The 16,858-nt window shown below is 37.2% G+C and overlaps 1 protein-coding gene across 1 annotated transcript in view; it reads left to right on the top strand.

The window, feature by feature from the left end:
- Window positions 1–16,858, top strand: part of COL25A1 (collagen type XXV alpha 1 chain) — a 299,864-nt gene that overhangs the window by 146,770 nt on the left and 136,236 nt on the right. Inside the window, exons 3-4 of the mRNA XM_062636654.1 lie at window positions 6,027–6,071; window positions 8,165–8,172. Of these exons, the coding sequence (XP_062492638.1) occupies window positions 6,027–6,071; window positions 8,165–8,172 (53 nt within the window). The remainder of the gene's footprint in view (window positions 1–6,026; window positions 6,072–8,164; window positions 8,173–16,858) is intronic.

Genomic DNA, 16,858 nt, shown 5'->3' on the forward strand with positions numbered 1-16,858 from the left:
TACAAAATTGGGTGAAACTTGACTTTCTAGATGGCAAAGCATTTTGACATGCTTGGCAGCTGATAGAGGGACTCGTCCACCAAATGTGGGTTTTGGTTGGGGATTTTTTGTTCAGTTCTGTTTTTTTTCACCCTTCTCTTTATTCTGCTGTTTTGGAAAGTAGAATTTGTTGCAGGTGGTGCTAGTGGTACAGTGTACTAGTACCACCCTTAGCTCTTTATTTGAAAGATCTGACTGTTAAAGCATAACTTTTTCTCCCAGTTTGGGCCATATAATTATTGAATCTATCTCCTTAACAACATGGGAATAGTGTTTAGAATATATATATATATGTTGTAGAGCCAAAGCTTCATGTAGGCAAACTGCAAGTTGTCTGACCCTCTGTTTTCAAAGTTCTTAACTGTTGTGAAGCAATGTAATAGTCGTAATTGCTGATTCATACTAATTAGAAACCTGAGCCAAGTTTTTCCAGTGCTTCATAAATGTGCATTAATACAATGTAAATTATTTCTTCTCTAGCTAAATATATATCTCGGAGAAGGAAAACGCTGTTTTAGGGTCAGGGTAAAAAGGATATTGGGTCAGTCCTTTTTTTGAGCAAGGACAACCTGTTCATGCTTTTGAACTGTTCATCTTTAGAAAGTAGATGGAGAAATGAACTGAAGAAAACCCTGCTCTTTCTGTCTAATGTGTGAACAATGTACACCATCTTTACACTTCTGTGTCTTTAATAAATCAATTATGTCAAGTTTAACTCAAGATTCAAGCCTAAGCACTGGAAAAAATGTAATAAAAAATTAATTTTAAAAGACTATATTCTCCTTCAGTTGTATCTGATTTAAAAAAATGTGTAGATCAAAATTAAGATCTATGGTGTTTTTAACTATCAGATTCAGATAGATTATCTACTCTGTTAAATGCACAGATGAGTCTTTCTGAAGTGTGAAGATGGCATGTTGCCTCCCACACCTTAATGTGTGTGGCTGATTTATGTGACCTTTTTTGATATGTGGCAAAGCATATAGTTTAGTACATACAATAGTAATTGTCTTTCATCTAGTAAAAACTGTCTGAAATATAGCAGTATAAATATAGCAGATCTGCTGTAGACCTCTGGCACTGCTATGCACATAGAGAACAAATTATTAAATTATTAACAAGAAATAAGGCACACTGAGGCAACCTTTGCAGCACCGCAGCAATCATCTGACCATAGTCTATCTGTACTAATTATTTCTGATTTGGATCACTGAATGGGTTAGAATACCCATTACTAAAATATTTTTGAAATATTTTTTATATTTTTTAAATATTGTTAATATTTTTGAAAATGTTTTGGAAAAGCTGTTAATATTTAAATTCTGGTCCTAAATGATCTTTACAATGGTACTACATCAGTAGTTATTTTGACAGCTACTTCTGAAGATTGAGGGGAATTTGGGGGTTTAATTGGTGGAATTTGAGGGATGGGGAAGAGTTACTTGTTTCTTTCATTGCTTATATTTCAGTTAAAGTATCAAGTGTCAAAGTCTAAAGCTGTTATCTGACTGAAGTTTGTTGTGCGTGGGATGCGAGAATTTTTTCTGTTTGTGCTCTTTTTTTTGTGTGTGCTTGCCAATTTCTTGGCAGGGCAGAGCAGATGACGTCATCTACCTGGACTTGTGCAAAGTGTTCGACACTGTCCCACACTACATACTTGTCTCTAAATTGGAGAGGCATCAATTTGATGGATGGGCCACTCCGTAGGTGTCCTGGGTTCAGCAGTAGCAGTCATTTTTCTCCTTCTTAGTAGCTGATGCAGTGCTGTGTTTTTGACTTTCAGCTTGGGAACAATGCTGATAACACCGATGTTTTTAGTTGCTGCTCAGTAATGTTTACTCTGACCGAGGACTTTGTGAGTCTCATGCTCTGCCAGGGAGGAGGGGAAGCCAGGACAGGGCACCTGACCCAAACTAACCAAAGAGGTATTCCATACTACAGCACGTCATGACCACTATATAAACTGGGGGCAGTTACCCAGAAGAGCTAGATTGCTGCTCGGGTCTGGCTGGGTGTTGGTCAGCTGGTGGTGGCCAGTTGTATTCTCTTCCCTTGTTATTTCCCTTATCATTACTATCATTGGTGGCAGCAGTAGTGGTTTGTGTTATACCTTAGTTACTGGACTGTTCTTATCTCAACCCATGGGAGTTACATTCTTTCAATACTCCTCCCCATCCCTCTGGGAGCAGGGGGAGGAAAGGTGGGGGGGTGGCGGTGGTAAATGAACGGCTGCGTGGTTCTTGTTGCCCGCTGGGCTTAAACCACGACAGTAGATAAAGAAGTGGCTGGATGGCTGCACACAAAGAGTTGTGGTCAATGGCTCAATATCCAGCTGAAGACCAGTAATGAGTGGCGTCCCTCAGGGATCGGTGTTGGGACTGGTCTTGTTCAACATCTTTGCCACTGACGTGGACAATGGGATTGAGTGTGCCCTCAGCAAGTTTGCCGATGACACCAAGCTGTGTGGTTCAGTTGATACGCTGGAGGGAAGGAATGCCATCCAGAGGGACCTTGACACACTTGTGAGGTGGGCTGATGTCAACCTCATGAGGTTTAAGCATGACAAGTGCAAGGTCCTACACCTGGATCAGAGCAATCCCAGGCACAGCTACAAGTTGGGCAGAAAAGAGATTCAGAGCAGCCCTGCGGAGAAGGACTTGGGGTGTTGGTTGATGAGAAAATGAACATGAGCCGGCTTCAGTGTGCACTTGCAGCCCAGAAAGCCAACAGTATCCTGGGCTGCATCAAAAGGAGTGTGACCAGCAGGTCAAAGGAGGTGATCCTGCCCCTCTACTCTGCTCTTGTGAGACCTCACTTGGAGTATTGTGTGCAGTTCTGGTGTCCTCAACATCAACAGGACATGGAACTGTTGGGACAAGTCCAGAGGAGGGCCACGAGGATGATGAGGGGACTGGCAAAATTTTGGGGTAGCTGACATTTAGTGCTTGAGAAGATAAATTCAGGTAAGTAATTAACTCTTAGTTTTTTGGAAGTATAGCACACACTCACACCCAGTTTCTTTAATTTTCAAACTTCCCTGCGTAGATATGCAATAGCAGTGCCATTATATTTTTTTTACATTTGAAGGAGAAAAAAAATCTTTTAAAAACTTTCTGTTCATAAAAACTAGATTAAGAAATGTTTTTGGAAGCATAAAATTATTTCAAATATTTTGAAGCTAAACTAAGTTGAAAATGAAAACCAGCTGATCTGGCATTTTACTCTTACTCCCTACCTGTAGGCAAATGTAGTGGTCTTAGGAAAACAGTATATTGGCAAACTACTGTAAAATAGCTTTTGCGTATTGCTCAGTATCATTAATCTTTATTAACCCAGCTCATTCCAGAGTTTCAAACTTTTGTTTTTATTTCTAAGTTTTCTATATTTTCTATATTTTCTATATTTTAATATTAAAAAAATGTTCAAAGCAAACTACTTTTTAAATATTCTGGATTAAATTCAATTCAGCATGGATGTTTCTGATACTGTTCTAGAGAGTTTTTTATCCCAGGCAAGTTGTGCACCTTGTGCAAGCTGTAAAAATCTTTGGATTTGCAAGCTGACATTGTCCTTAGTGTAACTTTATTCACTGTTCCTTCTGCTGCAGTAAGTTTCAACCAAATCCTCCAATTAGTGCAAAGTTATAAAAGCATAGACAGATGGAAAATTAATATTTATAGCAAAATGCCGAGGGTTTTGATAACTGGAAACTCTTGGAGCAACAGATGATGTTAGCAGTTAAGATTTAGAGAAAGCAGCCTGTTCAGGAAAACATGAAAGCTCTTGTACTTTCTGAAGTAATAAGTCATCTAGTGATGACCTTAAATGTCAGCATTAGTGTTTCTGTGAACTGGAACCATCTGTGGTTAACTGTCTAAAATGAATTGGTTTGTATTGGTAAATAAATAAATAAATAAATATTTCCTCAAGTGGTCCCCAAAACCCAGTAGAAGTGTACAGGATTCACCTCTTATGCCACAGTTTCTATGAGGTTTACAAACACCACCATCTTGACAGATAGTTGAGTATTGCAGACCTGCACATCCGTTTTTGTGATCAGCTCAACGTGCTGCACGGTTGTGTTGTGAGCTTGGGAGGAATAGCCCAAGAAATATCCACTGAGGAGTGCTGCAGGGATAGGTGCAGGCATAGGGACTCACGCTTTTCAGTGTTAGTTAGGTTGAAAAAAAATGCATGTGTGTATGGAAGCTTGTACCATGTTATAACATGCCATTACCTGTGTAAGAAGTTTCCATAGCTATTTCTTGAAGAGGTTGAAGTGTTTTAGAAGAGTTTCAAGATTCTCCACATTGAGTGACGCTTTCACTATATTTCAGCATATAACAACAAAATATATTTGTTAAGTATGCTGTTGGTTATGAATATCTTATACCATTCATACTTTCTATAGTATTGTTATCTTAATCTTGCGTTGCATTATGCCACTATGGTAATTTTTAAAGCAGAACAAGAAAGAAGGATTTCGGTGAGATGCATAATGTTCTGATAGCAGTAAACCTCTCTACCTTCAAGGCAAGAGCTGCTTCTCTTTTTATTTTTTTTTTAACGATTTAACATATGTATTGAAATAGCATCACTAATGTGATACTGTGTTGCTTTTCAGCATCTTAGTCTTTTAAGCCAGATTGTTGCAAATATATATATATAATGGAAAGTAAGATTTGTCGTTTGTGTTTTCAAGCTATGAGATGATACTTCAGATGATTTGTAAAATCATGTAGTTGCTGAAAGTAGCAGACAGTTGCTTAACTATTTCCACAAAACCACCTGTGCGCCTAGTATCTATTACAAACGGTGAGATACAGCCACAGCAGAGGTACTTGTGCTCCTGCATGCGTTGCTGCTTTTGGAAATTCCACCCGTGCACTTGCCTCTCAGAAGCTTTGAGTCCCACCTGTGGTTCTCTTTTCAGAGCAGCAGCATTTCAGTGCTCTATGTCACTGCCACAGTTGCTGTCTTCCTAAGCTGTATAAGAAGTGCAAGTGTACTTTCGTTGCTTATTCAGGAACAATACATCAAGGTCACCAAGAAGAGAGGAAGAATGTTGTACTGATGTCTCCAGTTTAGAAAGGATGTTTAAGATTGAATTGCAGAAATAAGGGACAAAAATATTTTCTTTTCTTTTTCTTTTGAGGTGGCAGCAGACAGTGACTACAGTATGTAAATATTTGTGAAGAAAGGACCGTGAGGAGTAAAGGAGGTCCTTAGCAGAAAGCATACAAAGACTAAGCCATTGGTTTATGGCTAACAGATAAAAACTAGAAGCAAAGCCACCTTAGTGTCTAACAACACATACAACCTTGTCAGTGTTTGGGGGATGGTGAACCATGCGATGGTTTCTTCATCTCTTCTGTGTTTTCACATAGAAGCTGCAAGCATTTTCCAGAGGATTTGCTGTTATAAATAAAGGCTGATCTTTGGGCTTAATACAGGAACAACTGAATGAAATTTAATGCCCTGTGTTAAGTTTGGTTTAGGAAGATTGAAGGAATGGTGCAGCAATTCTGAGGAACACAAAGACTTTTTTTGAGAAAATAAAAGGAACGATTTCTTCTCTAGAGTTTGTGGTAGAATGCACAAGAATTGATGGGTTTTAGTGCAGCAAGTAAGACATAAAGAAAAATGTTCCACTTGTCAGAACAGTGAAATATGGGGGAAAAAAAATGCCTGTGGAAGTTGAAATAATAATTTAGATATGGTTAACTTTTTCCTTGAGTAACAGAGATGAACTGAATGACCTCTAAAGTTTCTCCCAGCCTTTTCTCTGACAGCCTGTAGTGAGTAATGTAGCTGTCAATTTTATCTTCAACTTCCTAAATCTTATTCTGATTATTTTTTACCACTGCTCTGCCAAAGTCTTGGGATTTCATGTAATGTTATCTATTTAATGGCCTTACTCTGAACACAAATGATATTCCATACATAATTTCAAGGAAAAAAGTAACAACCCACCATCTTCTTTTTAGGTCCTCCAGGGAAAAGAGGTAAGCGGGGCAGAAGAGGAGAGACTGGTAAGTTTTCAGTTTCATAAGATCCATTGTTTTTTGGCACCTGTGTTTTTGTGAGGATACATAGCCAGCATGCCTTCATTTTTAGTTTTATTACTTGAGTGCTACAAAAGAGAGTTCTGAAATGTCTCTGAAAAAGATTTGTGACCCTTGGCATATACCTGATGGCTTTCCAGATAGTTTTCTAGTCTTGGGCATCACTAATTTGTAGGCAGACTTCAGAATGCTTGACATGGTATCATTTGTAACATATTCTAGTCATCAAAACATTTTGGTGTCTTCGCACACTTGTGCAAGTTAGAGTAACTCCATGTCATTCAGTAGTTGGAGTGCTATAAGTCAGTGTTACATCAAGCCCCCTTGGTCCAAAGTGAACAATTGTATAAGGAAATAAAGAGCAAAATGATTTTTTTTATGTTAAGAGTATCAGTACTCAGGGAAATAACATGATAAGTAGACTGCTCTGTATGAGAGAAATTGTTTTTACTAGAAATGAGTGCCAAGTAAGTTCTTACGGAAAAACATTTGTTGGTTCATTACCCCATACCAGGGGGATTGCTGTTGAGAAGATCCTGCTGGTGGTAAGGAGCTTGACATTTCATTTAAGACAATGTTGTGAGATGCTGAGCACCTCTTCCTGCTGACATTCACAAGAATTGGAATTGTTGATTACCTTGCAAGATTGAGTTCTTCATAGAGGTGAATTTTCTGGAGGCAATGCAGGAGAAAATGAGCATTTCTGCCCTCCTTGGCTGTCTCGTCTAATCTGCCAGTTAGGAAAATCTCCCAATCAACTTGATCTCTGTAAATCTCCTGTAGCTTTTCTTATCTCTGTAAATGATCATTTATCTGACTTTTAAAAATTATTTCCATATTTTCCTGCATCGCAAAACTGGAGCCAAGCCCTGCCAAAGGTTAATACAAATCACCTTGGTGTTTCCATTCAGTGTTGGCTTAGTATTTGCTTCAAAGAAAAATCCTGTGGTACAGAAGGAAATTCTGTGTTTGAGGATTGTCTTACAAATGATCCTGACAATTTGCAGGATGCTTTTTGATTCATTTTACATTTCAAATAAACACATATTAAACTATTAATAAGGGAAATTGATCTCATTTAAAAACAGACCTGCACCTTAAAATGGTGTTTAAGAATGTTTACCAGGATAAAGAGATTACCTTAGTTACTGGACAATAAAATTGCATTGTTAAAACCAAAAGGCTGTCAATATTAAAAGCAATCTCAAAGTACAGCTGCTGTTGTTTTATATTCCTTTTGCACTTCACTTTATTCAGAAATTAGAGAGAGGCATAAAAGCTTAATGAAATGCCATTGATTTGGGAACTGCAGCTGCTCAACTTAATAAGACTGAAATAGTAGATTTGATTTGTGGCCCTTTGATAATGTTTCCAAGAACTGCTGTACAGGTCTTTGAGTCTAAATAATTGAAAAAATGTGCAAATATCACTTCACAAAGTGTGACATTTTAATGGGAAGCATTTTATATGTGTTCCTTAAGAAAGGAAGGTGATGAAAAGAAAGTTCAGCCCTGCCAGGTCACCACTAAAACCTCTTCTTATAGGCGAAGTTGGAATGCTGGAAGGTCCTCGTACCTATATGTCTTGATGAGATGCCCAGGTTAAATGCCAAGGGTACTTTGTGCAATTTTGCAGCCAAGCTGTGATCAAATACCAACTGTGTGGCTAACTGAAACTGGTGATGTGGTTACATATGCTTGATGCGGAGACTGACAAAATGAATTGTAGTCCATGGCTGGTATTCTTGGACTGGCATGAAATTGCATGGAAATCGATGGAGAAGCAACTTGCATAAGATTGCATGACTGTAATTGAAGAATCGGTAAGGTAAGCGCATGCATTTAGGCCTTAGTCATATTTACAAGTTACAAAGCACAACCAAGCTAAAAAGTACTTGAATGGGAAAATGTGTACAGTGTATTAGTAGTGCTGCTCACTTACAATCCTGAGGCCTTATGCTTAGCTTCATACATATGTGTCTTTCTTTAATAACTTCATAAGCTTACACATTCTTTTTTTCTCTTTTTTTTTACCCTCTTTCCCTCTACCCTATCCCACAGGACCTCCTGTAAGTACAGTGATACATTGTTGGTTCTTCCAGAATCAGGGAGAAATCTGTTAGATCCTGTTAAGTTATCACTGTGATAAAATGATCATGTATCATCAAGAGGGAATTTTGATACTTACACAGTGTAAATATTCACTAATTATCTTGGAGCTGAATAATTTAATCAGAAAGTTCCTTAAGAAAAAATTCTCTAAACCAATAAAGCTTTATAGTCACCACTCCAGATAACAGTTTGGATCACAATTCCATGTAAGTATGTTATGCTCATTTTGTTTATGCCTTGATAACAGATACTTTAATACAGTATAAAATGTGCAAGTATAGTATCTTAAGCCCAGACGCGGTCACTCTGCCTTTTTCTAGGTAGTAACTTGCGCTGCAGTCATCACAAAGTCTTGGGGTATCCGGTCCTTGTTCTTTGGAGGTATATGAGCTATCCAGCTTATTGCAGAATAGTCACAGCTGAAGGCAGTATGTGCTAGTGTAAAATGAATATTAAATAATACTGTTCAGTTTAGTAAATTAGTTCAATCTTGTGCTAATCCTATTTGTAAGAAAACAGTTTCTCTCTTCTGGGGTTTTATGATGGTTTTGTTTTGCAGCTAGGTTATTAACTTGGTTGGGTTTTGTTTACTTTGTTGTACATTCCTGGAGTAGGTCAAAAGTCAGACTTGGAAGAACAGGACTAAACACTCGTATCTTAAACATTTCTATTTGTCATGCCATTCATGCGCACCATATGGTGTAAAAGTGTGACCATTAAAAGAGCGTTTCTTTTACAGTGTCTGCAGGCTTCTATTATTTTTTCTTTGATTGATATAGCATTTCCACAATATTTTCAGGACCAGATTATTTGTCTATTCTATGCTACATGCGTGCTTGGGAAAGGTGAATTAGTATGTTGAATTCCTTCTATGACCTAATAATTTTACTGTAAATGGTATATACTGAGCAGTGATACTACTTATCCCTGCCTGACAGATTTTGACCACGTACTTTGTAGCTCACAGTGTCAAATTCATTTAATAAGCCATCAATGAAAAGCCATGCTTAATGCATAAAGGTACTGTTTATTTGAAAGAAACACCATCTTCCCCCATTTCTTTTGCAATCTTCCCATGAAACACAAAGAGCAACTGTAAATCAAGATAAAAACAATTTTTCTGTAGTAAGACAATGTGGCAAAAGTTCACTGTGTGTCTCATTATGAATGTCTTTGACTTCAGCTCCCTGCTGTTTTAGTACAGGTCCATTTTAAAAAAGAAAGAAAGGGTCTCAATTGTGGCTCCCAAAATGGAATAATTTTACGAAGAATCTGAATTAAGTTCTACTTTCATATTCAAAACCTACAGGACTTCATCTCGCTGAGAGGCAGTAAGGGTTTAAGTTGCTACAAGGCAAAATGTAATTTCTGTTCCCAAATAACTTTTTTATTTTCATAGACACAGTCTGGCTAGGGGCAACTGGTGTGAACTTATTGTTTTCATCTGGGAGACTGTGGTAATAATTTTCATTTAAAATAGCAAATATTTGTTTATCCCACATAGGGATTAGGTGGATGTTGTATTTTCAATGGTTACCGTAGTGCTCTGCTTATTTTCCTGGTACATGACTACTGAGTATCACATGTAATAGAATTCAAAGGCTGCAGCTTTCATTTATTTTATTTTTTTTATGATCTGTTATAGCATTCTCAAATTTCTTCTTTGGCACCTGTGTGCTAGTGGCAGCCTATGTATGTAATACTTTACTGCCTAAGCACTAAATCTGTTTTCCTTTTAACCACATACTGCCCTTCAGTCTAAATGGATAATTCTCTTAATAACAAAAGGAATTTCAATAAACATCAGAAGAGCCATTAGCCTTTTAGTTAGAGGGTTTATTTAAGTCAAAACATATAATTTTCATTTCTTCACTGTGTAGTACATATTTCATATTTATTGGTTTGTAATGTCATCACATATCAACAGTTAATTGATATGCAAATTATAATCTGCCAGTAATGTACTCTGCATGTTTGTTATGTCGTATGTCATGACTGCATTGTTAATGTGTGTCGTACCATTTCATCTCATTCAACCAGGGTCTACCAGGGCGAAATGGCTATCCGGTAACTCATCAAATATTTATGACAGTATATATTACTCTGAAATCATGATCTTGTGTTTTGGTTTTCCTCTATGGCTGTCAAAAAGACCTGCTTTCTATTTCTCATATGCCTATAAAATGTAGGACTTTCCTCTAGAAACAAAACAAAAAAAATTTTAAAAGATTTTTAAAAGAATGAGTGCATAAATGCAAACACATATTTTGTGTTCAGTTTCTGCATTCTTGCATACAAAACTAAGTTTTACTCTAATTAAAAAAAAGTAATTCTTTAGCAAGATGTTGCATCTCAATTTACCATGTTAGAAAGCTGTACAGTTGCTTTATGGAACCTTTAAGTCCTTCTTTGAATTCTGTCCTTTTTCTCTTGACTGCTTCAAGCAATGAGTTTTGAGAAAAGTAAAATGCTATGGCAGAGGTCCTAGCAGTTGGCTGCATTGTCTGTCACAGAGTAATTTTCTAATAATGGATGCAATTAAGTTTTCTGTCAGTTTCACCCATATCTCTAGGATTTATTGCCTTAAAAAATATATGAAATAATGCATCTTTCTAAAAACTACTACTAATATATTTCTTCTATGTAGTCAGGCTAGCTGATTGCAGTGTCCCAGTCAAGGAAAGAAGTGTATGCCTACTGTCACATGTGTATTAGAAACCAAGTGACAAAATGTGTTATTGTGATACATTTCAGAGACAATGCATATGCACAACAGAGTGACTGTTAAAGTATGATAATGATATTGCTCAAAGCACTTGATAGTATATCTTGGAAGGCCCTCCCCTACTGATTTGCCTATATATTTCAGGCAAAATATGCCTAATTTTTCAGTGAGTTTTAAAAATGTCTCTGTTGGTAAATATAAATCCCATGCCTTGAACATCTGCAAGTAAAAGGTAATTTCATAGTATCATTGAATCTCAGAAAGGTTTGGGTTGGAATGGAACTGTATAGATCATCTAGTCTAATACAGGCCATGGGCTGCGACATATTTCACTAGACCACATTGCTCAAAGCCCGGTTCAACCTGACCTTGAATGTCTCCAGTTGTGAGGAATGCACAACTTTGGGAAACCTGTTCCAGTGTCTCTCTGCCCACATCTTCCTTATTTTTGACCTAAACCTGTCCTCTTTTAAAATCGTTGTCCCTTGTCCTGTCACTACAAGCCTTGGTAAAAACAAAACAAATCCAGGCCGAACCAACTAGGTGACAACAGCAAAAATAACAAACATAAACAAAAAACCCAAATCAAAAGACAAGAAACAGAGCAAAACAAAACAACCAAACCCAAACCCCTCCATGTTTCTTATAAGCCTCCACTATATATTGAAAGTCCTCAGGAAGATCTCCCTACAGTCGTCCTTTCTCCATTTGGAAGCCCAACTCTCTCAGCCTGTCTTTGTAGGAGAGGTGCTTCAACCCTCTGATCATCTTTGTGGCCCTCCTCTCAGCTTGCTCTAACAGGTCCATGTCTTCATTATACTGGGGGCTCCAGAGCTGAATGCAGAACTGCAGGCAGAGTCTCAGCAGAATAGAGGAGGAAAATCACTTCCCTCAACCTGCTGGTCACAGTTCTTTTATGCAGCCTATTACAATGCTTTTCTCTGGGCATCTTCTGTAGTTGCAGAGCTTTCTGAGAAATACTACCAATGAAGCATCATCCAGTGTCTATCTTTATTACTAGAAGTCGTTGAAAGTCAGCTGGGGAGGAATTGATCATCATTATTAAGAAACATGTTGGATATACTGAAACCATTATCAGGTTTCCTATTTCACTTAGAGTGCTTAATCTGTGTAGGCGAGTGCACAAGTGTGTGGAGGAGGAGATATGATGAAAAACTTGCTAAAACCCCTTTTTTGCTCATCATCCAGCTATTAGCTCTGTATACAAAGACTGGAATTTAAAAGAAAAAAGACCCATAGTGACAGTAAACCAGCTGTTAGGCTTCTGTGAAAATTAAATCTTTGGTGTTCCTCATTTCAGTTAATGAGCTTAATACTCAAGGTGAAGTTTTTATTGTGCACAGCACTAAAAACCTCATAGAGTTAACTTTTTGGCCTAAAGTGTAAGTTGAGATAATGAGTGAATGTATTAATGATGGATTCATGCATGTCTTGAAGGCTTCATGGGGACAGTTTGAAAATACAATTTTCTGTAGAGCCTGAAGGCCAGTCCTTTCTACTGGTCCAGCTGCTTTCTTGAGAAGATTTGCTGTGGAATTTGAAGACAATAAAGTTCTTGGAAGCCACGCTATTGAAATTGCTGGGTCTAATAGTGGCATTGTTATAGGCAAACTTTAGCCTGAAAGCGTTTCTGTTCATGCATGCAGCCATCCATGTATGCAATCATTTGCCTTCAGTAGTGCTTAGCATGGGTTGAACTCTACTTCTTCCTGCTTGAAAGTGACTGGGAATAGAATGTGGCTATGGTTCCTGAAAATTGTCACGTGGCTAGCTGTTTCCATCTTTTCAGTCACAGCCATATCCTCCTGCTTTGAATGGGAAGTATGTAACAGCAAGTGCAATGCACTTTAAAAGTACTTATATAGCCCTATAGAGCTCTATGAAAAGGCTATTAGTGTTTAAAGTTATTTCTCTAGAGTCCTATTTAACTCCTGTAGAAATATTATTGCTTTAATCTTTATTGGATATTCTGTGAGGATAGTGAGATATCTCTGTGAAATACAACTTAAAAAAAACCCTCTCTGCTCAATAGCCCAAAACATAAGGTTGTAATCTCCAAAATCTAGTGGCTGTTTTCTCCAGGACAGAAGTTTTCATTTTCCATGTTCATTCTAAATTTAAGAGTAACTTTAGAAATAATAATTATAACAGTAAAAGGAACGAAAGTGATAAATATAAGTTTCCGGGAAGATATGGTATTGAAAGTCAAGAAAATAAGCTGGACTTACTGCTAATGAATGCCACAGTTATAAAGGGTTTTGTAAGACCATAATTAAGTGGTTATTATGTAAGGCACCATGAATACTATAAAAAGTTTACAGTGTACAGCTCCTTTCTTTCCTCATTAAAACCTTTATGTAACAGACAAGTGATCAAATTTGGAGTTGTAACTCTTTCAACTTGAGTTTAAAATTGAAATAGGCTATCACATCTCCTTAAATGAAAGAGAGCAAAAGAGTGTTCAAACATTAGAGAATATGAATATAGGCATTTGCTGCAGGGGTTTTGCATGACAATGTCACTTAAGAAATAATGCTAGAACTTGGAAAAAATAAAACATTACAACAAAAAAAACAACCATTAAAAATACCCCTTTTCTCAAGCTGAGGTACAGACCAAGATAAATGTCCAAGCACATCATCATGGAAGTTGTTGCATATATGGTGGTAAAGCTGCACTATCTCCAGAGTAAAGGGTCGGAATATAAAGATGTCCATTTAGCATTGCTTCATAAAAGAGGGGATCAGGGAAATTTCACCTACATTTTACCATGATGTCAGTCTGCAGAACATCTGATGCATTTACAAGACTTTTAGGAATTGTGGAGGGTTATGGTTGCTCCAAGTGATCTTGTATTAAATCATAGAATCATAGAATAGTTAGGGTTGGAAAAGACCTTAAGCTCATCTAGTTCCAACCCCCCTGCCATGGGCAGGGGTGCCTCTCCTAACATCCTTGTGTCACCTTCAAGAAATGGAAGCAGATTCTTCTCTTGCAGAAAAGGATGTTTCTGAAGTGGAGGTTGTTCTGTAACTAATATCATCACTTGTTCAAACATGAAATGTGCATCTTTGAAATTTCATCTGTCATTTCATTTAATATTTTCCTAGCTCTTGAAAGACTTTCTTACCTCTGAATGGTGAAGATAACAAACTGGCCAAGATTAGGACTGCAGGTAGAAAATTTCAATTATTCTTTAGCCTGTTATATTTCTTTCAAAATCAGAAAATATCTTGATCACCACACTTCTATTGTTTGCACATGTAAAAATGTTTCCCAATATACCCTAAGACAAACTGTTATCCTGATATGTAAAGAATTTCAGGCTGCTAGTAGAAGGCTCTGATTCCCCTTCACCTCCCTTTCTGTATTACTAAAGGTGAAGAGCATTTCAGGTAGAACAGAGAAGGGCTGTGAGGGGGTTGAATTTGAAGAAATAGTTCTGGTGTGGAAGAGCGTGGAAAGTCCTGTTGTGAGAAACTGAAAAAAGGCATTTTATTGTCCTGCTGTGTTGCTTTGTCTTTGAAGGTGTTTCATGTTTCATTTTCTGCTGGGTCTCCAGTTAAAGACTGGGGCTGTGTAGGCAAATGTGTAGTAAGTAGCAGTGTCTGTATATGTAGGTATGTATGTAAAATTACTCCTATTCAAATACAAGTTTTTCAACCACATACTATGGCAGCTGATTTGCTGTAAAATGAACATAACTGGAATAATCAAAAGAGAAGAAATAAGCAGAGACTGAAAGTTTTGTATCTGTGATTAAGTACAGCTTATGGCAGTATTAAGCACTTCTGCAACAGCTGTGGCATTTCCAGTAGCAGGTCAGTCTCCTCTTTTTCACAGTCATAGTAAAATATAAATGTCTAAGTTGAAGGGGTGGCTATGTCAGGTCCTAATCTTACAGTGAGAGTTCGGCTTGGTGATCCTGTAGAAGTTTCCCAGTCTGCAGCATTTCTACAGTCAGTTTCTACAGCTGCAGGCAAAGGATACTTTCAGTGTCTTCAATGGATATATCTGCCAAGTCCAGCACTCAGTGGTAGCTCTAGCTACTGGAATGGATTGTTCTAAGTGATGGATATTAGTATGACCTTTTTCAAGCCATAAATATGTTATAGGATGTATACTGGTCAGCCAGAGGAGGGTCACTTGCTTAAGTATGAATTTTGTCTTGATATCAAACCATAGATATGGCCCTAATGGCAGTTTTTATCTGCGGTATGAAAAATTCCATTCTGTCAATTAATATTCTGATAGGTAAGAGGTAAAGTCCACTCTGTAAAAAAAGACAGTTACACTTTCTTGCTTGCAGTTGTTGCCATCCTGTAGAATTTGTTAACAGGCCTACATGGCAGGTTGTGTTGAATTGTTTATTCCTAGAAAACTTCAGTGGCACCTCAGAAATCTTCCTAACAGTCAGGACACAGGGCATCAGAATTTCTCAATAATGCAATACCAGAATCTCAACAGTTGCACTGTTCTCAAATACATGCTACAGTTTAAACAGGTGCAATACACACTTGCTGCTAAGCAGGTTAACTATGTAGTATTTCTGTGCTATGAGAAACAGAGGAAGACTGTAAGAATGTGGTAATTTTTTAGAAAAATACCGTATCTGAGGACATATTAATAATATTCAGCAAATAAACTTTCAGTTTTTCTTGCAAATTCTGAGAGTCTAAATTTGCACAGTTGTCTGAGTACTAACTGTGGCCTTTGCAAGCTGTCAGTCACATTAATATGATTTTTTTTATGACTTTTATATCTATAAATACAATTAGGTTTAACTTCTTTGTATGCCAGTTTTTTTAAAGTGAGTGAAGATAGTCATAAAAGTAGACATGAAAGGAAAAGTTTGCGACTTCTTTACAGTTACTGTACATTTTGCATTACAGTTGACTGTTGAAGCTACACATCAGAACACATTAATTAACTTCTTATAAGTCAGTTGCCATTTTGAATGAACTATGTACTGAAACCTTTCATCTGTTATGCACCCAGCATTACATGAGTGTAAATACTCCCTGGAGGATGTTGAGAGTGACCTAAGCTATTCCATATCTGTGACTGTGATAGTGAAGTAACGACTGTCTCATCTGCAAAAGCCAGTGATATAAAACTGTATTTCTACCCTTTTCCTCACTTGCAATTGTCAAAGAAATTTCCATATATAAACTCGAATACAAACTTTACACAGTGACTTAAGAAAATTACTTGTGCTGCAATAAATGCCTACAGAGTATGTTCTGGTTTAAACTCACTAAACTTTCTACATTATTTAGTCCATTTTATATATAGTATTGCAAACAAGGATGTAGAAAATAGTAGAATAATAAGCCAACATTATAACAGATAACCTCAATGTGTCATTAGTAATACAGGCAATTGTTACCATATGCTGGATCCACCAAGACCATCTTTAAAGCAATTTCCGTCTTGGATGCATGGACAGAGAACTTCTCTACTGCAAAATCCACATCTCTGTGTGGCACTTCCTAGATGTTAGTATGTGGTGAGAACTGAGCACATAACACTAGGATACAATGGGCTAGTGGATCAGTGTAGGTTAGATTCACAGTTGATGTCAGTTCAAAATAATGCAACCTCATATATCTGTCAGATAAATACAGAATGATAGCTGATAGCAGAGAGGATAGATGTAATTTAACAATTAAAAGTCTTTTATCAGTGTTTTCCTCTTTAAAAATTGCGCTCCTCCATAATAAAGCATGTATAGGCAGAGAAAGAAATTAAGCTAGTTAGTCATTTACTTGACAGTATATATAAATTTCTGGTCTCTCTGGGCTACTCCATGGAGTTCAGCTTGGCAGGTGGCATGCAGAAGGATCTAGTTATGATTTTCATATTTATGCTTTGGCAGGTGTAATTAATGCTTGAAC

Source organism: Pezoporus occidentalis, unplaced genomic scaffold, assembly GCF_034315485.1.
Source record: "Pezoporus occidentalis ecotype Australia unplaced genomic scaffold, CSIRO_AGI_Poc_V1 ctg49, whole genome shotgun sequence".
Classification (NCBI taxonomy): Eukaryota; Metazoa; Chordata; class Aves; order Psittaciformes; family Psittacidae; genus Pezoporus; species Pezoporus occidentalis.